General features: G+C 40.7%; 1 protein-coding gene across 1 annotated transcript in view; it reads right to left on the reverse strand.

Annotated features, from left to right (window-relative positions):
• GALNT5 (polypeptide N-acetylgalactosaminyltransferase 5) overlaps positions 1–10,908 on the reverse strand; it is a 42,580-nt gene extending 31,672 nt beyond the window's left edge. The window contains exon 1 of the mRNA XM_068545086.1: positions 8,949–10,908. Within this exon, the coding sequence (XP_068401187.1) occupies positions 8,949–10,399 (1,451 nt within the window). The 5' untranslated portion in view covers positions 10,400–10,908. The remainder of the gene's footprint in view (positions 1–8,948) is intronic.
• Positions 10,909–19,694: the final 8,786 nt, after the last annotated feature.

Here is a 19,694-nt window from a genome sequence, read left to right on the forward strand (position 1 = left end):
TTTAGGATGAAGATTACAATGCCTTCATCACCGAATGTCTGTAAAGATTTGATGACATAATGGAGATAAAAATAATTCTGTAAGTTCCATGGTAAAAAACTCATGCAAGGTCCTATGATTATCCAAAAGCACATGCACCCATTTTGACTGTGTGCACTGCCCTTTTCCCAGGCAGTCCTTTAATCCAAATCTATCAAGGGCTCATCATTTACCAAGAGACTCAGAAAGTGACGCGTTTTGCCTTCTTGGCTTGTATGCACTGAAGGCTCAGCCCCTAACCTGATTTGTATGTAGCCTATCGAATAAAGAAGGTTTTAAATCAGAAGATTGAGGAAATGATAATATTCCCTCATGTCTATGAATTTTTCATTTTTATTCCAAAACAGTCAAAATGGACTATGTGGGTCAAGTCTCAGTGTTCACGGGTTTGAACAGAAGGTCAAGGAGAATATTTTCTCAGCTTCTATTTGCAATTCAACTACTGCCTCAGTGTGAGCCTTCAGGGGCCTTCCCTCTCCAAGCTCTGGTATCTTTGGGAGGATCAGAAAGAGAATAGAGCATCTAGCTGAGGAGCTCTGTCCAGAATTATATTCTTTTCTGCAAGACCTTAGAATTATTGAGGCTTCTTTTCCTCTCACTGATAAGAGGGTATAGTGATATAAATTTTTTACTCTTATGTTTTGTTCTTTCTAGGGTAGCCTAGCCCTGACGTTTAGTCAGAATTGCCTGACTACTAAGTTAGAAGTTTTCAGTCACACTCAGCACCCATACTCCAAAGGCTGAAGCTGTGTTTAACTGCCTACCCATCAAAGCTACTGGACCCAGGCTTAGAAATATAAGCCACCAGCATCAATATTCACCAGTTCAACAATAGTCTATTTTGAGCAGGCAGCTGTCAGAGTGAGGTAAGGATGGGAGGGAGTAGAGCAGGAGGTGGTGTGACGTGGCAGAGATAGTTCTGGGTGGAGGTTAGGGCACCTTTCGGGTAGTTCTGTCTCTCCTGGGGTCTGTGACCTTGGGCAAGTCACTTCCTTTCTCAGACTTCTCTGTAACGTAGGGGACAGGATTAGAGTTCTTCTGAAGCTTCATCTAGTATTAACTTTCGGTGAGGCTCTATGTAATTTTAGCCTCATAAGTGCTTCCCTCTGGGTCATGAGAGCCAGAGCAAAGGTAAATTAAACTGTTGTTTTGGGCTTTAAATCTTTGGACATTTTCTCTCTGGTCCTTAGAAGCACCTTAACAAGGTCCTGCGTGATCTGGACTCTGCTTACTTCTATGGTCTCATTTCTACCTTCCCTGCTCTCCCTAACCCTATGTCAGATTTCCCTCAGTTTCTCAATGGATTATTCTTTTTACCCCCTTTCCCATGTCTCTAACTCCCTACCCCTCCAGGTTGCAGATCAAACACTTCTGCCCTCTCTCAGGCCAGGCTCAGCCTTTCTCTTCCTTGCCCCAGTAGTTTACTCTGCTTCCGAAGAACGTTTTGATGTGTTTGCCTTGGAGGCTGGACCCATGCTCAGATGTCAGATTGCAGAGTAGGTAGGCACTCAGAGATATTTGTCCACTGCTGAGTTGTGGTTGTTGGGCAGTTTTAAAGAGCCACCTTTGCTTAGTGCTGTACAGAAAATGATTTCCTGTAAATTTTCTCCCTGAAAAGGTACCTGACGTGCAAACACTAATTCCCCTCGTATACCTCTGACCCTATCCCCCTCCCTGCAGCTACCCACCCCAAGTATAAGGAAGAGAGATGTTTTAATTTATGCTAAAGTCATCTGATTATAAGGAAACAAAAGAAAGAGGAGCCGTATCCTATGGAAAGAGCGCTAGAATTAGAAGTCAGAAAATTTTCTTGCTGGGACAGCAGACCTATATCGGTTAATCTTTTAGAGCCTCACTTTTCTCATCTGTAAATCATGTGAGAGATAGTATGTCTTTCATAGTGTTGTTGTGAGGATTGTTTAGAGTAAAAAAACTTGGGCTTCCCTGGTGGCGCAGTGGTTGAGAATCTGCCTGCCAATGCAGGGGACACGGGTTCGAGCCCTGGTCTGGGAAGATCCCACATGCCGCGGAGCAACTGGGCCCGTGAGCCACAACTACTGAGCCTGCGCATCTGGAGCCTGTGCTCCGCAACAAGAGAGGCCACGGTACTGAGAGGCCCGTGCACCGCGATGAAGAGTGGCCCCTGCTCGCCGCAACTAGAGAAAGCCCTCGCACAGAAACGAAGCCCAAACACCGCCAAAAATAAAAAAAAATAAAAAAAAAAACTCCACACACATATAAAATCTATACACACACACACACACACACACACACGCACACACACACACAATCACTGCCTGGAACATCAATAAGCACCTTTGTGGTGAGGCTCAGCAAGGGACAGATTCCCTTTATTCAGAGAGGCTTGTCAAACCCAGGAGAGGTGAAGGTGTGGATGGGTCACTGTAAGGGCAGAGCAGGTGGGGTGGGGAGAGAGTCGGCCTTGTGCGGTTGAATTATTGCCGAGTGAGGAAGAATCAGAAGACTGAGGGTTGGATCCCAGCCCTACCATTCATGAGCTGTGAGTCCCTGGGCAAGTTACCTCTCCCTGTGCTTTCTTCCTCATCTGTAACACTTTATCAATCTGGCATGGCTGTTGCGAGGATCAAACGAGATGACGTACATGGAGCATGGAAGGTCCCAGCTGCCCAGATCATGACAGGCAGTGAGCAAACAGGCGTGGAATGAAATGAACCGCCACCAACTGCATTGCCTGCCGCCATCTGAAACCTCAGCTTCCTCTCTAAGTCTCAGCTTCTCTACAGGTGAAGCTGGGACAGCGACAGTACCTGCCTTGAAGAATGATTTTAAGGAACAAATGAGAAGGCAAGTCGTAAAGGCCTTTTGAAATACTGTACTCAGTTTCTCTGCATTGACCCTTCTCACACATACCCGTACACCAACGTTTTAGAAGCAGGGCCAATTTAGAAGATATTTTAGTTTAGAATAATGTAGATTTTTTTTTAAACATAGAGGAGACTCTAAAAAGCTCCCTTTATTCTGAAAGCAAACAACAAAACAGAGCTTCTAAACAAACATTGCTATTTTTCCCCCATTTTCTGAGCCTTGAGCAAAAAATGTTCCCTTCTTGAGAGGCTCTGCTCTGAATGGGTCACCCAGAACAGCCCAACAGGGAGTTATTTTCTGGGACAAGAGTACTCGGGGCAATATCACCAGAAGAATTTGATAAATAATTTTATGATGGTTAAACTGGACCCTGGATGAGGTGTGTAAAAAAGAAGTGTACACAGGTTCGAATTTCTTCATTCACTAATTCCTCTCTCGCATAAATATTTCTAGGTCTCTGGCAGTATTTAGGAGACAAAGTCACGGATTTGCTTTAACATTTCTCGGTTTTATATTAATTAGGCACTGTTTTCTTCTCTTTGAATCAGTAGCAGAAGCGTGTTTTATATCCTCTGATCGTCTCTCTCCTTATCATTCCGCTAGTTGTGGGGAGAGTGTGATAAGTAAAAATGTCAAAGGCTCTATAGTCATCTTTTGGCCACATTTAAACTTTGTCTTGTTATGGTCTAGCCTGAACCCTTTAAACAAAGTTTGCATTATATTTCCAGCTTCCTGATACAACTTTTTAGTGAAATAGCACACTGTGCTCTAACACACACGGACACACTAATGAGCATGGACATGTACACAAACACACACACAATTCAAAAGCAACATTGCTTTGTGTACACTCATGGAAGAGAAAGCAGGGAATAACCCTTTTAAATCCATCTTGTGAGATTTTTTTTTTTCCCCTGCCCTTGTTTGGTTTCTCAGGGAGGTCTCAGAGCTTTTCCAGTCAATTTTAGATAATGTTCTCCTATCACTATTAGTCACAGAAGCTATCTCATCTCACCAATTAAAATACTAATCTTATGTAAAACTACGGACATTGAACTTCATATAACAGTAAAGTTTCTCTTTTCTCTCAGCCTGATACACACATTTAGAAGCATGAAGTTTGAAAGGCTATGTGGTCAGTTCACTTTCAGTAATTCATTAGCTGTGGTTTTTGACCTCACTAGGATTGGGAGAGTAGGGGAGAGGTGGAAATTTACGTTCTAGAAAGGTTTTTCTTTCCCCTCAGTAAATTGGACTGGTTTGTGGCAAACGCACGGTGCTATCTTTTGCTTTTCATATGTGCCAAAAGAAAACTCTCTTTAGCTGTGTAGGAAGGAATCAAATGATTGGTTGACAGTCCCAGCTCTGGGCTAAGAGAATAGGCCCATTCTCGTTGCTTTATCGAGGGGCTTGCCAGAGTACCATAGGAAAAGCAAAGCAGTAAAATAAACAATCGGCTAACATCATAATGATGCAGCAGTGCTAGAAGAGCATGCTGTAATTCTTACTGTCCTCTAAAAAACTAAATGTTGGCAGCAAACATGTCTTTGAGTCATTTTTCTCTAAATGCAGATTCAGGAAGTGCACTCTTAAAATAAGTTCATTTTTGAAGTTACATCTTCACTCTAGCTGAAGGCCACAGGACAGACTTCTCTAAGTAGAATTGCCCCGCATTTCCAGTAGATAGGACCATGTTTCACCAAAGCCTGTGTGTACGTATTGATTATTGCTGGCTAAAACAAACTTCAATAATTAATAGTAAGAACTGCAAGGGTTAGCTTTTTATAAAGAAAGGGTTAAATATGGAAATTTGAAATAACCGTCAAAACAGTATTTTATCTGAAGCATATTTTATAGGCAAAAATTCTAAGCAAAATGAAAGTGTATTTTATTTACTGGCATAAAACATTCCCATAAATAAGATAAGGAGATTTTCATCCATTGAAAGTCAAAACATTAAAATGACAAACCAAACAACAACAAAAATATGAATTAATGAATGAACACGAATTAATGAATAGACAATAGTGTTAGAATAGGATGCATTTACCTTCAACGAGACACTAACATATTCCATATATTCAAAATGAAAAATTAGGAAGTCATTATTAATTTGTAAAATGACTTCTCGCAAGCCTAATTTGAATAGTTATCTATCATTTATTTTTTTAAAAATAGTATCAATATTCAAAAATCATTTCAGAGAATCTTATCTTTAAAACCATATTGTGTAAACTTGTATCTTTTGAGTCCACAGCACCTGCTCAGTGCTAAATGGATACAAAATAAAGTAAAAGACAGAGTTTCCTTCCTAAGCTTAGAATTTCCCTGAGAAGTTGAAACAGATTCTCAAGGCCACGGTTAGTGAAGGGCACACAGCAAGGAGTGTTTCAGTAACCAGGAGAGTGCATTAATGGTCATTGGAATTTAGAGGTCACAGTCAAATCATGATCTAGATGGAGGTAAGATACAATTAGATTTTGAGCAATGTCAGGTTAAGAAGTTCTAGGAGAAATGGTGAGGACTGTGAAAGGTGAGGATGGGGGGAAGCCATGGGAAGGGACCAGTTAAGAAAAATATCAGTGGATGGTAACGAACGTGATGAGTAGAGAAAGATAATAAGACTAACTATCCTTATGCTGAAGGCCCACATTAGAGAGCATGTCACACGCAGCAAGCGATAGCCACACAGCAAGGGTCAGAAATCAGGGTGGCACTGAAAAGGACAGTGAGAATAATGCTAATGACAGAAAGGAGTTTTTGTGCTTTTGGAAAAGGCCATGACTATATCTCAACATCTCAGAAATGGTTCTTTGGGACTCAGGAGAAAAGGAGAGAAGAGCAGTTTTGGAAAAGAGAGTCTGATTTTAGAACGAGAGCAAGTGAAATTGTCCTGGGAATGCTGCTTCTCTCTTCTCCTTCTCAATGTCAACCTCATCCTAGCATATCGGTTAAATCATCATCCTTAAGAACTATTAACTACTTATTATCTTCACTGAGGGGACCTAAATTTAAACAAACATACTAGCAAATCTATGGTTTTTATCCTTGTTTTGGTTCAATGTATATTCAATAGCCAGTTATGATATGTCAGTTTATACTGTGTTAATCAATCCATAACGTGGATTTGGGGGAAATGAAAGAAGCAGTAAGGGAGATATTTCCCAGAACTCTTAAAATTTAAAGGTTCCAGTGGGTTGCTACCATAGCTAAATTTAAGGCCAGTCCTTCGGCATTCTAATAGATTCTTTCTCTCTCCCTTTCTTTCTTTCTTTCTCTTTCTTTCTTTCTTTCTTTCTTTCTTTCTTTCTTTCTTTCTTTCTTTCTTTCTTTCTTTCTTTCTTTCTTTTTCTTTCTTTCTTTCTTTTTCTTTTCTTTCTTTCTTTCTTTCTTTCTTTCTTTCTTTCTTTCTTTCTTTCTTTCTTTCTTCTTTCTCTCTTTCTTTCTTTTTCTTTTTGCCTCTCTCTCTCACATGCACGTGCACACACACACACACACACACATTCTTTTTATATTCTATAACAATCTCCCCCATGCTGACTTTTAAAATGTATTATCTCAAAAAATCTTATTGTGTGTGTTCTTACAAGCATCTCATATACCTTTTGAGCAAAGCTGAAAAAAATAAAATCAAAGTAAGAAAACTTTAAATCATGCCAACCTGATGAATCAAATGTTTTTCATTTGTATTTTCTTCCAAACTTTATCCATATGAATACATAATTTGCACATACTTGTAGTCAGAGTGTTTGGGTAAAAGAAAAGAAAAATAATTTATTCTCTTCCCTGTAAGAATGGCCCAAAAGGGGTTCCGTACACAGGATCCCTGCTGGCTTAAAACTGTCACCTCCATCCTGTTGGAAGAGTAGAGCATCAGGTAGGCATCTTGCCAAGAGCACCTATATTTAGCCAAGGTGGGTTGTGTGATAAGAGGGAGGGGCCTGGCCACATGCTGTCTGACTCATCCTCTCAAGCACACGTGTCACTCACTTTCTCCTACTGTCGGGACAGCCTCCTTCAGAAGACAGAGCCTGACTATGACTTCCCTGGGCAGCAACCCTTAACTTCCACAGACCAAAGCCTTCAATAAATCACATGGACGATAACATCATTATTACTTGCTTTTGGCCCTCACACAATTGTCCTTTCTCTGGTTTGGAATTGCAGCCTGGGCTTCTGTGCAGTGTCTGATTTTTCCCCAAGCTCCATAGCAGTCTGCCAGGCCACAGAAGGGATGTTAAAATAAAGCTACTTTCCTACTTCATTCTCCGGTGTTTTGTGTTCAAAGTTGGCATGTATAGTATACGGCCATATAGTATATACTATATAGGATATGTATAGTAATATGCTATACATAGTATGGCATATATAGTATATGCCCTATACTGGCATATTTGGATATGCCATACATAGTGTATATGTGTAGTAATATAGTGATATATCATAAATATATGTGATATATGTGATATGTGATATACAGGATTTCAGATCAGAGCTGGTCCAGCATAATTTTTGGGATCATTTTGGTAGTAATTAGTAAGATATGGGCGATCAACAGCACAACATAATTTTGAGCATGGATTTTAATAATTTCTCTATAATTGCTAGCTCTATGACCACAGACAATATAACTTCCCAGGGCCTCAGTTTCTTCATCTTTACTTTGGGTATATTTGTGTTCTCCTCAAGGTTGTGAGTTTCACCAGGGTGAGGAACATGAATGGCAGAGTGCTTGGCCTAAACAGGTGATTGGTGCATGGCCAATAGCCATCTGCCAATGGCTAAGAGCTGAAAATGGCTAACATCCCAATGAAGAGGCCCCTCTCACCAGTATGAATACAGGCACATCTATATCTGCCTTCCTCTTAGTAACACTGAATACCTAGATCACAGAGAAGAGTTGTTTTCCTTTTTTTTTTTTTTTTTACAGAAGCCAAACGAGGGCATTCTTTACAGACCACATGTGCTAAATCTGAATCTTGATATTCCCTAATTCCACCTTCTCGGCAAACATTGTTTGGCTCAGGAATTGCATATCAAGGCATACATGGAGTTGTATTATCAATTAATGGGTAGTGAACATATGGCTATGAGGTACCCTCACTTATGAGTGGGCCAAAAAGAGCCAGAAACCAAATATATTTGAATCAGATTAAATATTTGTGATCTACTTTCTAGTTAAAGGAATATAATTTTTTAAAAACTGGTTTATGAAGGCTCACTGGGCACCTTCAGAGCTGTGCTGTCTTGGAAGACTGAAGTAATTTCTGAGTGCCCTTACTTGTTGATTTGAATGCATAATATCTGCTGCCTCCTTTGCAGAGCTCTTGTGAAATTCATGTGATTTGTGTGCAGTTGTTTCATAAATGGTGAAACTCTAGAAATATAAAATATTATATTCTTGTATGTCCTGTGGGTGTTTGCTACTTATTGGCTGATTGACTTTTTCCAAAATTATTATTCCTGTATCACTGAACTCCTGAACTATCTACCATTCTCATCTATAAAGGATATTAAATTCTAAGGAGTAGAATCACTTCTTCACTTATGGTGATCATTACTCATGATTAGGCAGAATTCTGCTGGCTAAGACATGATTCCAGAGAGGCCTAGAAGGCTCCTTCTCTGTGCTCCTTTCCCAAATATACTCCTGACAAACTTGCTAATAATAAAAAATTCTGAAATTGAGAATTCACTTCATTGTCACTGTTTTAACGGAATTACATTTTAAGCTCTACCATTCATATACACCTTATTAGGAATTGAGCTCCCCTAATCATTTTGATAGGTTTTCAATACAGAAAAGGGAACAGAACATGAGCTAATAGGGATGAGGGCCAAAGTCTCAGAGAAATAAATGTATAAAGAGAGTGCAATGGGTATGCTGCTATCGGAATTTTTCTCTGTGTGGATGGTAGACTATTTGAACTGTGCCTAATGATTACTGTTGCTCTAATTCTCCAGGTGACCAAAAATCACACAGAATTATCTAGAAATAAGTCTTCTCTATGTAAGACCCAAAATACTTGGGGCTGAGGAAAGAGAAGAAAAATGGATCTTACCCAGAAGGTCTTGTGTCTTCAATGGCTCTGTCCACTGGGATCAAATCACTGAGGTAGACGTTGAAATTTCCTTCTTTCCATCTTCTTTCTACCTCCTTCTCCTTTCCATGGGGAACAACTACCAGACGTCCAAACTGACCTGGAGCTTTGGGGTCCCTTGGAGAAAGTGTCACATCAATTCTTAACACACGGTGCATTCCACCATCTTCAGGTGAATGAGCTTTTCTGTGACTTTGGTTGAGTTGTGCAGGCTGGGTTTTGGCAGTTAAGTTGATTCTTGCTGGCCCCAGCCCACCAGCTAAGGCTTGGTTGGTTTGAGACACTGCTGCTCCCTGGAGAGCAAGAGAAGAGAAAGATGCCTCCCTGCTCTTCCTGGCAACGTGTTGCTCTTGGCTTTTGCGCAGTACTGTAGGAAATATAGTTTTGGTTTTGGAATTGGGGACCTCTTTGGTGTCTGTCTTTAGCTCCTCCTCCTTGGTTATAATCACAACATGGCTTTCAGACAAATTGAGTTTCTTCCCATCAGCCACTTTGGCTCCATCATCCTTTGGCAAGCCTCCCAACTGTGTCTCATTAATAGATTGCTTCTTTAAGCGACTTGAATTGGCAATGGACTTGGAAAAGGGAAGGTTCTTATTGGCTTTGTGTTTATTTGCATTTAGTTCTTTGCTCTGAGTCTCAGTTTTATTTAAGGCTATGGCTTCCCTGGGTTTTGGCCCTGGTGGGCTGGCAGGGTAGGTCCTTTCATTTGCTACTGCCTGGAATTGCTGCTTTGATCTGTCAACACTAAGACGGATGGTCACATTTGGGTTCCTCTCAGCTGCTTGTTTTGATATTTCACTGCTGAGACTAAGACTCTTCAGGCCCTCCTGGTTTATACCAACAGGTCCTGTGTGTACAGATATTTTGGCCAATGGAGTTCCCCTTGCTGCTGTGAATGGGGTTTTCTCAGCCCCCTGGGCTGTCTTTTGCTTTGGCGTCACGTGCGAGGAAACTTCAGGTCTGACATCTCGCCCTTTTGTCTTCCGCTTGGTAAAAGCCACTGGGGGGGTCTGCAGATATGCAGGACGCCACAAAGGTGCAACCTTGCCCCTTCCGGGGGCATTCTGCACTTTTCTTTCCTTCTGGGTTTGGTCCAGATCATCCTCAACCTTGAGCTTACTCTTTTCAGTCTTTCTAAAGTTCTCTTTGCCCCGTACGCCCTTGCCGTGTCCCTTCGAGGGGGGCTTCATCTCTTTCACGCTGCCGTCAAGGCTCTTCACCTGGTAGGGCTGAACTCTGAGCCCTATCCTCTCCCTCCGGACGATGTCTTCCTTCAGGACCCGAGTGTTGATCTCGCTGAATGAGAGGCGGAGAGCTGCCATGTCAAAGAGCAGCCAGATGACAGAAGCTACAAATATAAATGCCAGGACTCTCCCACTTCCTCGGAAAAACTTTCGGATCTTGTTCATGGTACAAAGGCTTCCCTTGCAGCCTGCCCTCCCTCTGAGCCTGCTTACCTTGAGTGGAGAGGGAGCTGACGTAGTAGCAATAGCAGCAGCAGCAGCAAAGTTGGCAGAAAGTGGCCCCCTCCCCTGAACACAGCAGGAAGCAGCAGTCCAAAGGGAGAGCTCAGCTCCTACCGCTTGTCAGTCTCTGCCTGCGTGGCATTTCACAGCAGAGCATCCGTGCCTGCTTGGCTGGCTAAGCCCTGCTAAACATTGCCCTTTGGTCACTCTGGGAGCAGTCGATTCCAGCCACCAGACAGGTCAACAGATCACTCGCCTCGTCTCCATGAGCCCATGTCCACCTTCCTACAAACCCAAGAAAAGGTGGGGTCCGGGCTGCGCCTTCTCTCCTCCAAGTTCTCGGTCTGCACGCTGTAACTCAACACCGCTTCTCATAAGGAAAACATTTCAAGCCATTACCCAGAAAACTTCATTCAGCTCTCACCTTCCGTGTTATGTGAGAGGGTGTGTGTTTTCAGGGCAATTAAAGAAAACTGTCTAACTTGGAGGGCATGTGTTCCTGGTTTGTAACCCCACCTACCCCATTCCTGCTTATTAACCCTGTGGTACCCGGGTCTCCAAGTGATTTGCCCCAGCAATTAATCACTGAACTTAATGTTTCAACTTTGAGAGGTAACAGCTTATAGAAGGGGCTGAGCATAACCTCAATACCAAAGGTGGGTGTTTGATTATTCAGCAGCCTTCTTGGGGGGGCGGTGGTATCAGAATCTTTGTTTGTAAGTCAACTTTTTGTTTTAAATGAGTCCATCTTTTTTTTTTTTTTTTAATGAAAGGTTTCTCTTTTAAATTTACTTATTTATTTATTTATGGCTGTGTTGGGTCTTCGTTTCTGTGCGAGGGCTTTCTCTAGTTGTGGCAGGCGGGGGCCACTCTTCATCGCGGTGCGCGGGCCTCTCACTATCGTGGCCTCTCTTGTCGCGGAGCACAGGCTCCAGACGCGCAGGCTCAGTAGTCGTGGCTCACGGGCCCAGTTGCTCCGCGGCATGTGGGATCTTCCCAGACCAGGGCTCGAACCCGTGTCCCCTGCATTGGCAGGCAGATTCTCAACCGCTGCGCCACCAGGGAAGCCCCATCTATTTTTATTATTAGATTCAGTAGACATAAACTTAATTTGTCATATTGCTGTAAAAGTTTCTAAACTCTTACTCTTGGTTTGGATATTTGTCCCAGATGTAACAACAGCTTGCAGACTGAACCAGAACTTGGACCAGACTCTGAGTGGCACTGGTAGACTGGTAGAACACTGGTTCCGACAGCTTTATGGTAGAATCACACTGAAGAAATCCTCCCAAATTCTGATTAATTGATGGGGGGGAAGGGGCAAAGATGACCATTGGTCTGCATTGTGTTTTTACAAGCTTCCCAGGTCTGTCTAATGTACAGCCAAAGTTGAGAAACGCTGGTCTAGAATAAAATGCCTCACCGTTATTTTTTGGGTTTTTGAACACCACGCACAATTTTTGTGAAATTTTCTCCCAGACAGAGTAAAACCTAGTAAAAACTATACATTCCCAGAACAACTGAATCAGAATCTGCATTTTTATAAATTTAATTTTTATTTTATGTTGGAGTACAGTTGATTTACAATGTTGTGTTAGTTTCAGGTGTTACAGCAAAGTGATTCAGTTATACACATACATGTATCCATTCTTTTTCAAGAATCTTCATTTTAACCTCACCTGCTATAAACATTGTCCCTAAAGTTTGAGAAGCACAGCCCAGGAGCACTGTTCTCTGAGGAGCTCTGAGTGATCTGCAGACAGTAATGCCACTTATTTCTCCAGTGTTAGGAGGGGTATAGCATCCCCGCTTTGAGATAAACTTAGGCTCTCAAAGACTTGGGAAGGGAAGAGGGAAGATTCTGAATAATTTATACTTACGCATTGCCTTCCACAACATTTTAACTTTAAGTCTGTACTTTACCCCATGGGAGGGAACCCAGATAAGTGCAGCTATGGTAACATGCTTCTTAAATCTCTGATTCTCCTTTTCATTCCGTGCCTCCTCACTCCAGTCTGGAATATCCACATCGATGGCAGCACTGGGGCTCAGCCATTTCCTCCGTGCACCCCTGCCCTCCATTTGTCCATCCTTCCAATATTTGCTGAGTCTGTCCCATCGCTCAGGCCCTGTGTTGGGTGTTGAAAGATATTGAGTTAAAAGGACACAGTCCTTGTCTTTGAGATCTCACAGTCTATTGGTGGACACAGACAGATAGGCACATACACAATACACAGTAAGTAACATGAGAGAACCATATCCTGGATTCTTTGGGAATGATTTTTGGAGAAGCTATCCTTAGACTTGAGGGATGAACAAGAACATAATTATCTCTGCTCATACTGTGGTCAGAGAAGGGAAGTATTAGTTGGATGGTGAAAGGCAGATAAATTAGCAAAAACATCGAAGTGAAGAGAGAGTATAGTACTTATGGGAAGCATACATTTCTGAGAACCAGCATGATTGGAAACTCAGGCGTGTGTGTGTGTGTGTGTGTGTGTGTGTGTGTGTACCCCATGTGCCCCAAACTGTTTGCTAAGCTCTTTCCATTGAGTATCTCATTCGATCTTTACAACAATCCAATGGTGACAAACGCATGGTGAAAAAGCACCTCTAAAGGCCTCTTCCCAGCCTTTTCCACGTCTTTTTCCTGGTGAGTCTATGAGAATCTGTAAGGATGACAAAAGTTGGTTATAAGCAGCTCTACAGACTCAATACTATGGATCTTAAGAAAATCAGTAACAATCTCTACTGGTGGTCCCCACCAGCTATGCATTTCTCCTCTTTTTTTCCCTCTTAGCTGGGCTTCCATGATGTTCAGAGCAATGACAAAGTATGGATAAAAAAGAATAGAAAACAAAGAAATTAAGAAATTTTACCTGTAATAGCAGTCAATACACACATTATTCAACAGATGACCTTTCATATAGATACATGATGCTGCTTTTTGGTTTAGTTGTATTAGTTTCCATATTACTAGCAGAAAACTAAATATATAGGTGGGTTGGCTGTTTAAGGTACTTCTGGCTGTCATCCCAAATGGTAGACTTACCTGATCAAATTCCTCAAGGATCTGCACATACTTAGTTGGAGTGGGTATCATTCTAAAAACTAGGGCTATGAAGTGGTCCTTGGGAGGCTTTTGGAGGGGTTTTTCTAATTCATTTTGACTTCATTTTGACACTTGTGTAGTAAAAAATTAAAAATATATTTTTAGTTTCTTCTTCTGTAAAAGAGGTATATTAGTAGGAGGACTTGTCTTTAAACTCTACATGGTTGATGTCAGGATTATCATGTTAATAGCTAATTTATTAATAACCATTTATTGAGAATTTACTGAGTGCCTGGCACTGGATTCTCCTAGATTAAATCATGAACTGTTTAGCAGGACAGCTTTGCATATAGTTAGAGTGAAATCTGTGTTCCTTTGTTCTGCTTCCAAGGTGAATACCTCTGAATCATGCTCATTGATAATCAGTAGGAGTTCAATAAACATTTTTTAAAATTTCTATTCTCCTATTTCCCCAGTCAGAATGCAGAATATTAGAAGTACTGGTTCCAGTTCCCTGGCGCTGTGTCTAAAGTAACTCTCTCAGAATATTTGAATGTTTTTTTTTTTTTTGACTATGTAAGTATATTCCGAGTAACTAATACCTATTTTCTTTTATAATATGTACTCAGTTGCTTACCCTTAATTATAAAAGATATAAAAGGAAAATATATTTAAACATATATTCTTTAGAGAATAATGAGAATCTACAGATGCATCACTGAATTTGAATGTAGATTTAAATTTGGAGAATCCAATTAAAGACAATATGGGATGAGGATATTATTCATTTAGGAAATTTGAATGGGAAAATCAAGTAAGTATTAAATATCATTTTGCTTTTGTATTTTAATATGATCATTTTTTCCTTTAAAATTCTTTTTTTTTTTTTTTTTTTTTGAGAAAAAGAGAAATTGTATTCAAGAAGATAACACTGTCCTGTGAACAAAATTCACAAAAAAAGAGAGAAAGTTGAAAATCATAATTTAAAGGCTGGAGTTTTTATAAAGTCCATAGGTACCATAAATATAAAAATGATAATTTTACTCCAGTTTAACTGGTTCTTCCAGTGGAGATGGATGAATACAATTTCTGGCAGCCATTTAAGCTCTGGTGTATGTATCCTTTTTTATAAGATTTAGAAGCTGGTTAAGAAACAGCCTCACAATCTAACGCCCAGGGAACGAGGACTGCTGTGATCTTCCCTCTGACATTTGTCCTTGAAAAAATTTCCCATATTAGTGGTGGTAAATCATAATCCATTAAGCCTGAGTCTGAAGAAAGCAAGGCCTCTACCATTGAAAGATAATACACTGTGCTTAGACCTCAGGTTTCATTGATTTCTTTTAAAATTAATTTTTATTGGAGTATAGTTGCTTTACAACGTTGTCTTCATTTCTACTGTACAGCAAAGTGAATCAGCTATATGTATACATATATCCCCTCTTTGTTGGATTTCCTTCCCATTTAGGTCACCACAGAGCACTGAGTAGATTTCCCTGAGCTATGCAGTAGGTTCTCATTAGTTATCTGTCTTATACGTAGTATCAGTAGTGTGTATATGTCAATCCTAATCTCCCAATTCACCCCACCTCCACTTCTCCCCCCCTCGGTGTCCATATGTTTGTTCTCTACATCTGTGTCTCTATTTCTGTTTTGTGAAGAGTGGAGCCAAGCCAGCATCTGTGCTTTTTAGGTCCCTGGTCAATTTAATTATTTTAATATTTTATTTTGATTAAGAAAAATTTAATAAATTTAAAATAAAACAGGGACTTCCCTGGTGGTCCAGTGGTTAAGCATCCGCCTTCCAGTGCAGGGGATGTGGGTTCGATCTCTGGTTGGGGAACTAAGATCCCACAAGCCGCAGGGCAACTAAGCCCGTGTGCCACAGCTACTGAGCCTGCACACTCTAGAGCCCATGCACCACAACTAGAGAGCCTTCATGCTCAACGCACTGCAACTAGAGAGAAACCAACGCACTGCAACGAAGATCCCGTGTGCCACAACTAAGACCCGACACAGCCAAATAAATAAGTAAATAAATAAATAAATATTTTAAAATTATTTAAAAATTAAAAATAAAATAAAACATTAACTGAGTATTCACCTTGGGAAAAGAACTATGCTAGTTATCAGAAGGAAAAAAATGCCCTAAGGGACAGGTTGTCAATGAGCCTTTTAACTTAAATACTAAGTTAACAGAGCCATTGGTATTGGTTAATTATAAATTTGGAGAAAAAGGTAAAATAGCTCAGGGTGACTCTGATTAAGGCTTTACTAATTCAGAAAGGAAAGGTAGGAAGAACAATGACAGTTTGGAAGAAAAGAGAAGTTCAGATTTAAACATGTTGTGTTTGAAATATATGTGGAATACATAAACACGTATATATTGAGCAAATATTTGAGTACCAACCATGTACTAGCCTCTGGGAAAACAAAGAGGCTGAAGCTCACAGTTTAATGTAGTTGTTTTCAATTTTTTTTTTGTGCATCAAAAATCTCAAGGGGAGGGACTGTTAAAATATAGATTCTCATGTTCTTCCCTCAGTAATTCGGAGGTTGGATATAGGGCCTGGGAATCTAGATTTTTAACTAGAATATCAGATGATTCTGATATAGGTGGACCAAGACCCACACTTTGAGTTTCATTGGCTCAGTGGCAGAGGCAAAATATTAATATAAAAATGGGAAAAGTGAGTGAAACAACCAACTAACCTGAGAAGGAAGAAAAATAAGTCCTGACAAGAAGACAAGTTCAGTGTTTCAGTCCCTTACCATTCCAGGTTGGAGAAGGATGGGAGTAGCCATTAGTATAGCCTGCAATTTTCTAAGAAATCAGATCCCTAGCTCTCTGGTCTTAAGAAGGACCCGCAGTCCTGTCAGTGGGTCTCAGCAGGGCAATGTGGAATCTATGATTTGTGTTGTGTTGCTTCAGGCTGTCTGGGAGAGCAGACTTTTGTAATTTTGGTTATCACTTATACATTAATTGCATGTTTTCTTGTTTAATGTCTGACTGTCACTAGATTTTAGGTTCCAGGAAAGCAAAGACTGCATTTCTTTTATTCACCACTATATCCTTAGAGCCTAGTACTCAATCAATACTACTTTTCCCAATGTTCTGGGCACCAAGAATACAACAGTGACTAAACCAGAGAATTTCCATCGTCTTGTAGTTCATACATAATGAAATAAAGAGATAAAAATGTGTAACTTTAGGTAGTCATGTGTGCTAGAAAGAGAATTGAAGGAAATAGGGAAAGAAAAGTGGGAATATAAATCAGGGAAACCTCTTTAAAGAGGTAACATCTGAGAAGAAACTTGAATAGAGTAAGGGAGTAAGCCATGAGAAAATCTGGGGGAAGAGATTCCAGATGGTAAGAACAGAAAAATCAAGATGTGACATTGGAAGCAAGCCTGGCATTTTGGAGATGGATAAGAATGTGAGTGTAGCTGGAGTAGAATGAGTGAGAAGGAGAGTGGGAAGAGATGAAGAGGTAGGCAGGCTCCAGATTTCATAGCTAATTTATTATATATATGATTCAATTAGTTGAAAGAGTTGGCTAACACTCATAGCATTACCTATATTACCTCAAGTAATCTTTACCTAAAATCAACTTCGTGAATTAGGTGCAAAGATCTCCATTCTACAGGCAAGAAAACTGAGGCACAGTGAAGTTAAGTAGCCTGTCAAAGGTCACACAGCCAGCCAAGCAGTGGTGGGTTCAGGATATAAACCCAGGCCGGCTGGATCCTATACATCAGTGTTTCTCAATCTCTTTCTCATTATCAGATCTTACTCCCTGAGAGAAAAATTCATGAAATTCAAACTCTCCCTAAAGAGAGAGAATTTAAATACTAAGAAATAATACTTTGTCGAGTAGAGTTAAGCTTTGGAGGGCCAGAAACCATTGTAATATTTTAGAATGTTTTTGCCCTCTAAGAATCAATTTTTGCCCCCTGGAGGGTGACATCACCTCATTGAGAAAAATGCATACACTACACTATAACATCGCTCATAAAAACATAATTTTGCAATAAAATTTTCTTATAAAGGAATATTTTTTATAAATAAATTATATCTCTCTTATAAATAAATGCTTTTATTGTATAATTTTCTTACAAACAGGGAAATAAAAGGGATAATTCAGTAGCTCGATGAGACTGCCTTTTACTTGCAGATGGATTAGCCCTGAATGCTTTTGAAGACTAAGGCATAGGGGAGGTAAGATTGAAGATAAAGAGTGGATAAAGCCTTATCAGATTAAAGTGACGTCCCAGAGGAGACAGGAAATAAGTTTAAGAACACAGGTGGATTATTTCATTCATTTTAGAAACAACTAGGAGCATGTTTCATTTTGAAATCGTACCTGTTTCAGGGCAGATAAGGATGAGTGGAGATGGAAGGAAAGAAAGTTCAGGGAGTTTGTGCTCGATGGCTTCTGATTATTTTACATAAGCCCGAGGCAGACAGTGAAGAGTTGGGAGTGGGTGGGTGGGTGGGTAGGGGGTCGAGGCACGTGCTAAAGGTTGGAATCAGTTGCTATGAAGAGAAGGAAGAGCTGCCAACTCAGAACAGGAGCAAGGACTGTCAGAGAGCTTTGAGCCCTGAGCCCCCAGGAGCCCTACGTGCTCCGCTGAGGCCACCTCTGTCACGTTCCAGGTGCCACACCAGTGGTGCCCTCAGAACATGTCCTGACTCTTCGTCTTCTTCTTATCTGTCCCACCCTGGAACCATTCTGCTCTCTCCATGACCTCCATTTTAAGAAAGAGAAGAGAAGGGCGAGGAGAGAAGGGGTAGAGAAAGAAGAGTCGTGGGAGAGGCAGACGGTAGGCACAATGGAGGGCCCTTGAGGGCATTTTCATGTGCTGTGAAGAAGTAGGATGAAATGAAAGCCTTGAAGAAGGGCTAAATGCTGCTTCATATCTGCGCCCTCCACCACCACCTCCAACTCAATTCCTGCCCCCAGGAGCAAGATCAAAATAACCTTCTGTGGGATGAAAGGATGACAATGACTTTGGATCCAATTACATTATCATAACCTGGAAACAACCCTTGCATTTGAGGCTTGCTAAAGTACTGAACCGTGAAACTCAAATCACAATGTGAGATATGAAAGCGATTTGAACTCAGGGCCCTTTGGACATTTTCCTGGATATCAAAGAAGGGTTTTTTTTTCCTGCTTTCTGAAAATAGGGTAGAAAATGGACAAGTGATGAACTAACCAGAAACGGTGGAAGAAATACTTAATTGGAAATGAAATTAAGGGAGGAAAAGACAAATGGGTTTAGATTAATGTCAGGCTTACAGTTATCACAGGATATGAATTTTGTTTACATGATCAAATATCTTCAGAGTTACTCAGCTCCTCTGATGTACAATTCTAAGTGGTTTCCTTACCCTTAGAAGCTGAGGGTTAACTAACTACTCAAGCCTGGGCACATAGGAGACAGGAGCATGCAAGCATCCACTCATGATTGAACTAAGGAACGTAAATATAACCCCAAAGTCCCCACCTTATTTACAGAGGGGTGAAATAAGCCGGGAAATAAGATGAACTCTCTTCATGAACTTGGACTGGATGGGAGCCATGCAAAAAGAAACACTTGAGAGAAAAGGAAAGATGAGCAATGTGTATATTTTACATGTGTGCACACATATGTGTCTACATATTTATATGCAAACACACAAACTCCATGTGCGGTTTATGCTTTTGTGTGTAAATATTCATATTTATACACATATGTATGTACAGAGTTCACAGAGCACTCCCAAACAAATACACACCAGATGTGCTGATTTTGAGCTCTCCAGGGAAAAGATTACTATGGAGAAGGAAATGAAACAGGGCTTTTGAGGACATTGGTCATCCTACCAGGTGTACTGATATTTGGAGGGCATAGTCTATGTTTTGCATGTTTATTCTGGGTTAGAGGAGACTCAGGACCACATAATAACTGCTTCATAGTTTCGGAGAGATGTCATGTGGAAGAAGGATTTAACCATTCCATATGGTTCCAGAGGGTAGAAATGAGGCCGAGGCGTAGCAGATTTCTGTTTTAAATGAGAACGACTTTCTAACAATTAGTACTACACAAAAGAGACATGTATTCCTTCTAAAAGTAGATAATGATCTGCCTAGTCTTGGAAATGACATGTGGCAGAGGCTGCGTGGCCATCTGTCACAGAAG

This window comes from Eschrichtius robustus, chromosome 5, assembly GCF_028021215.1.
Source record: "Eschrichtius robustus isolate mEscRob2 chromosome 5, mEscRob2.pri, whole genome shotgun sequence".
Lineage (NCBI taxonomy): Eukaryota > Metazoa > Chordata > Mammalia > Artiodactyla > Eschrichtiidae > Eschrichtius > Eschrichtius robustus.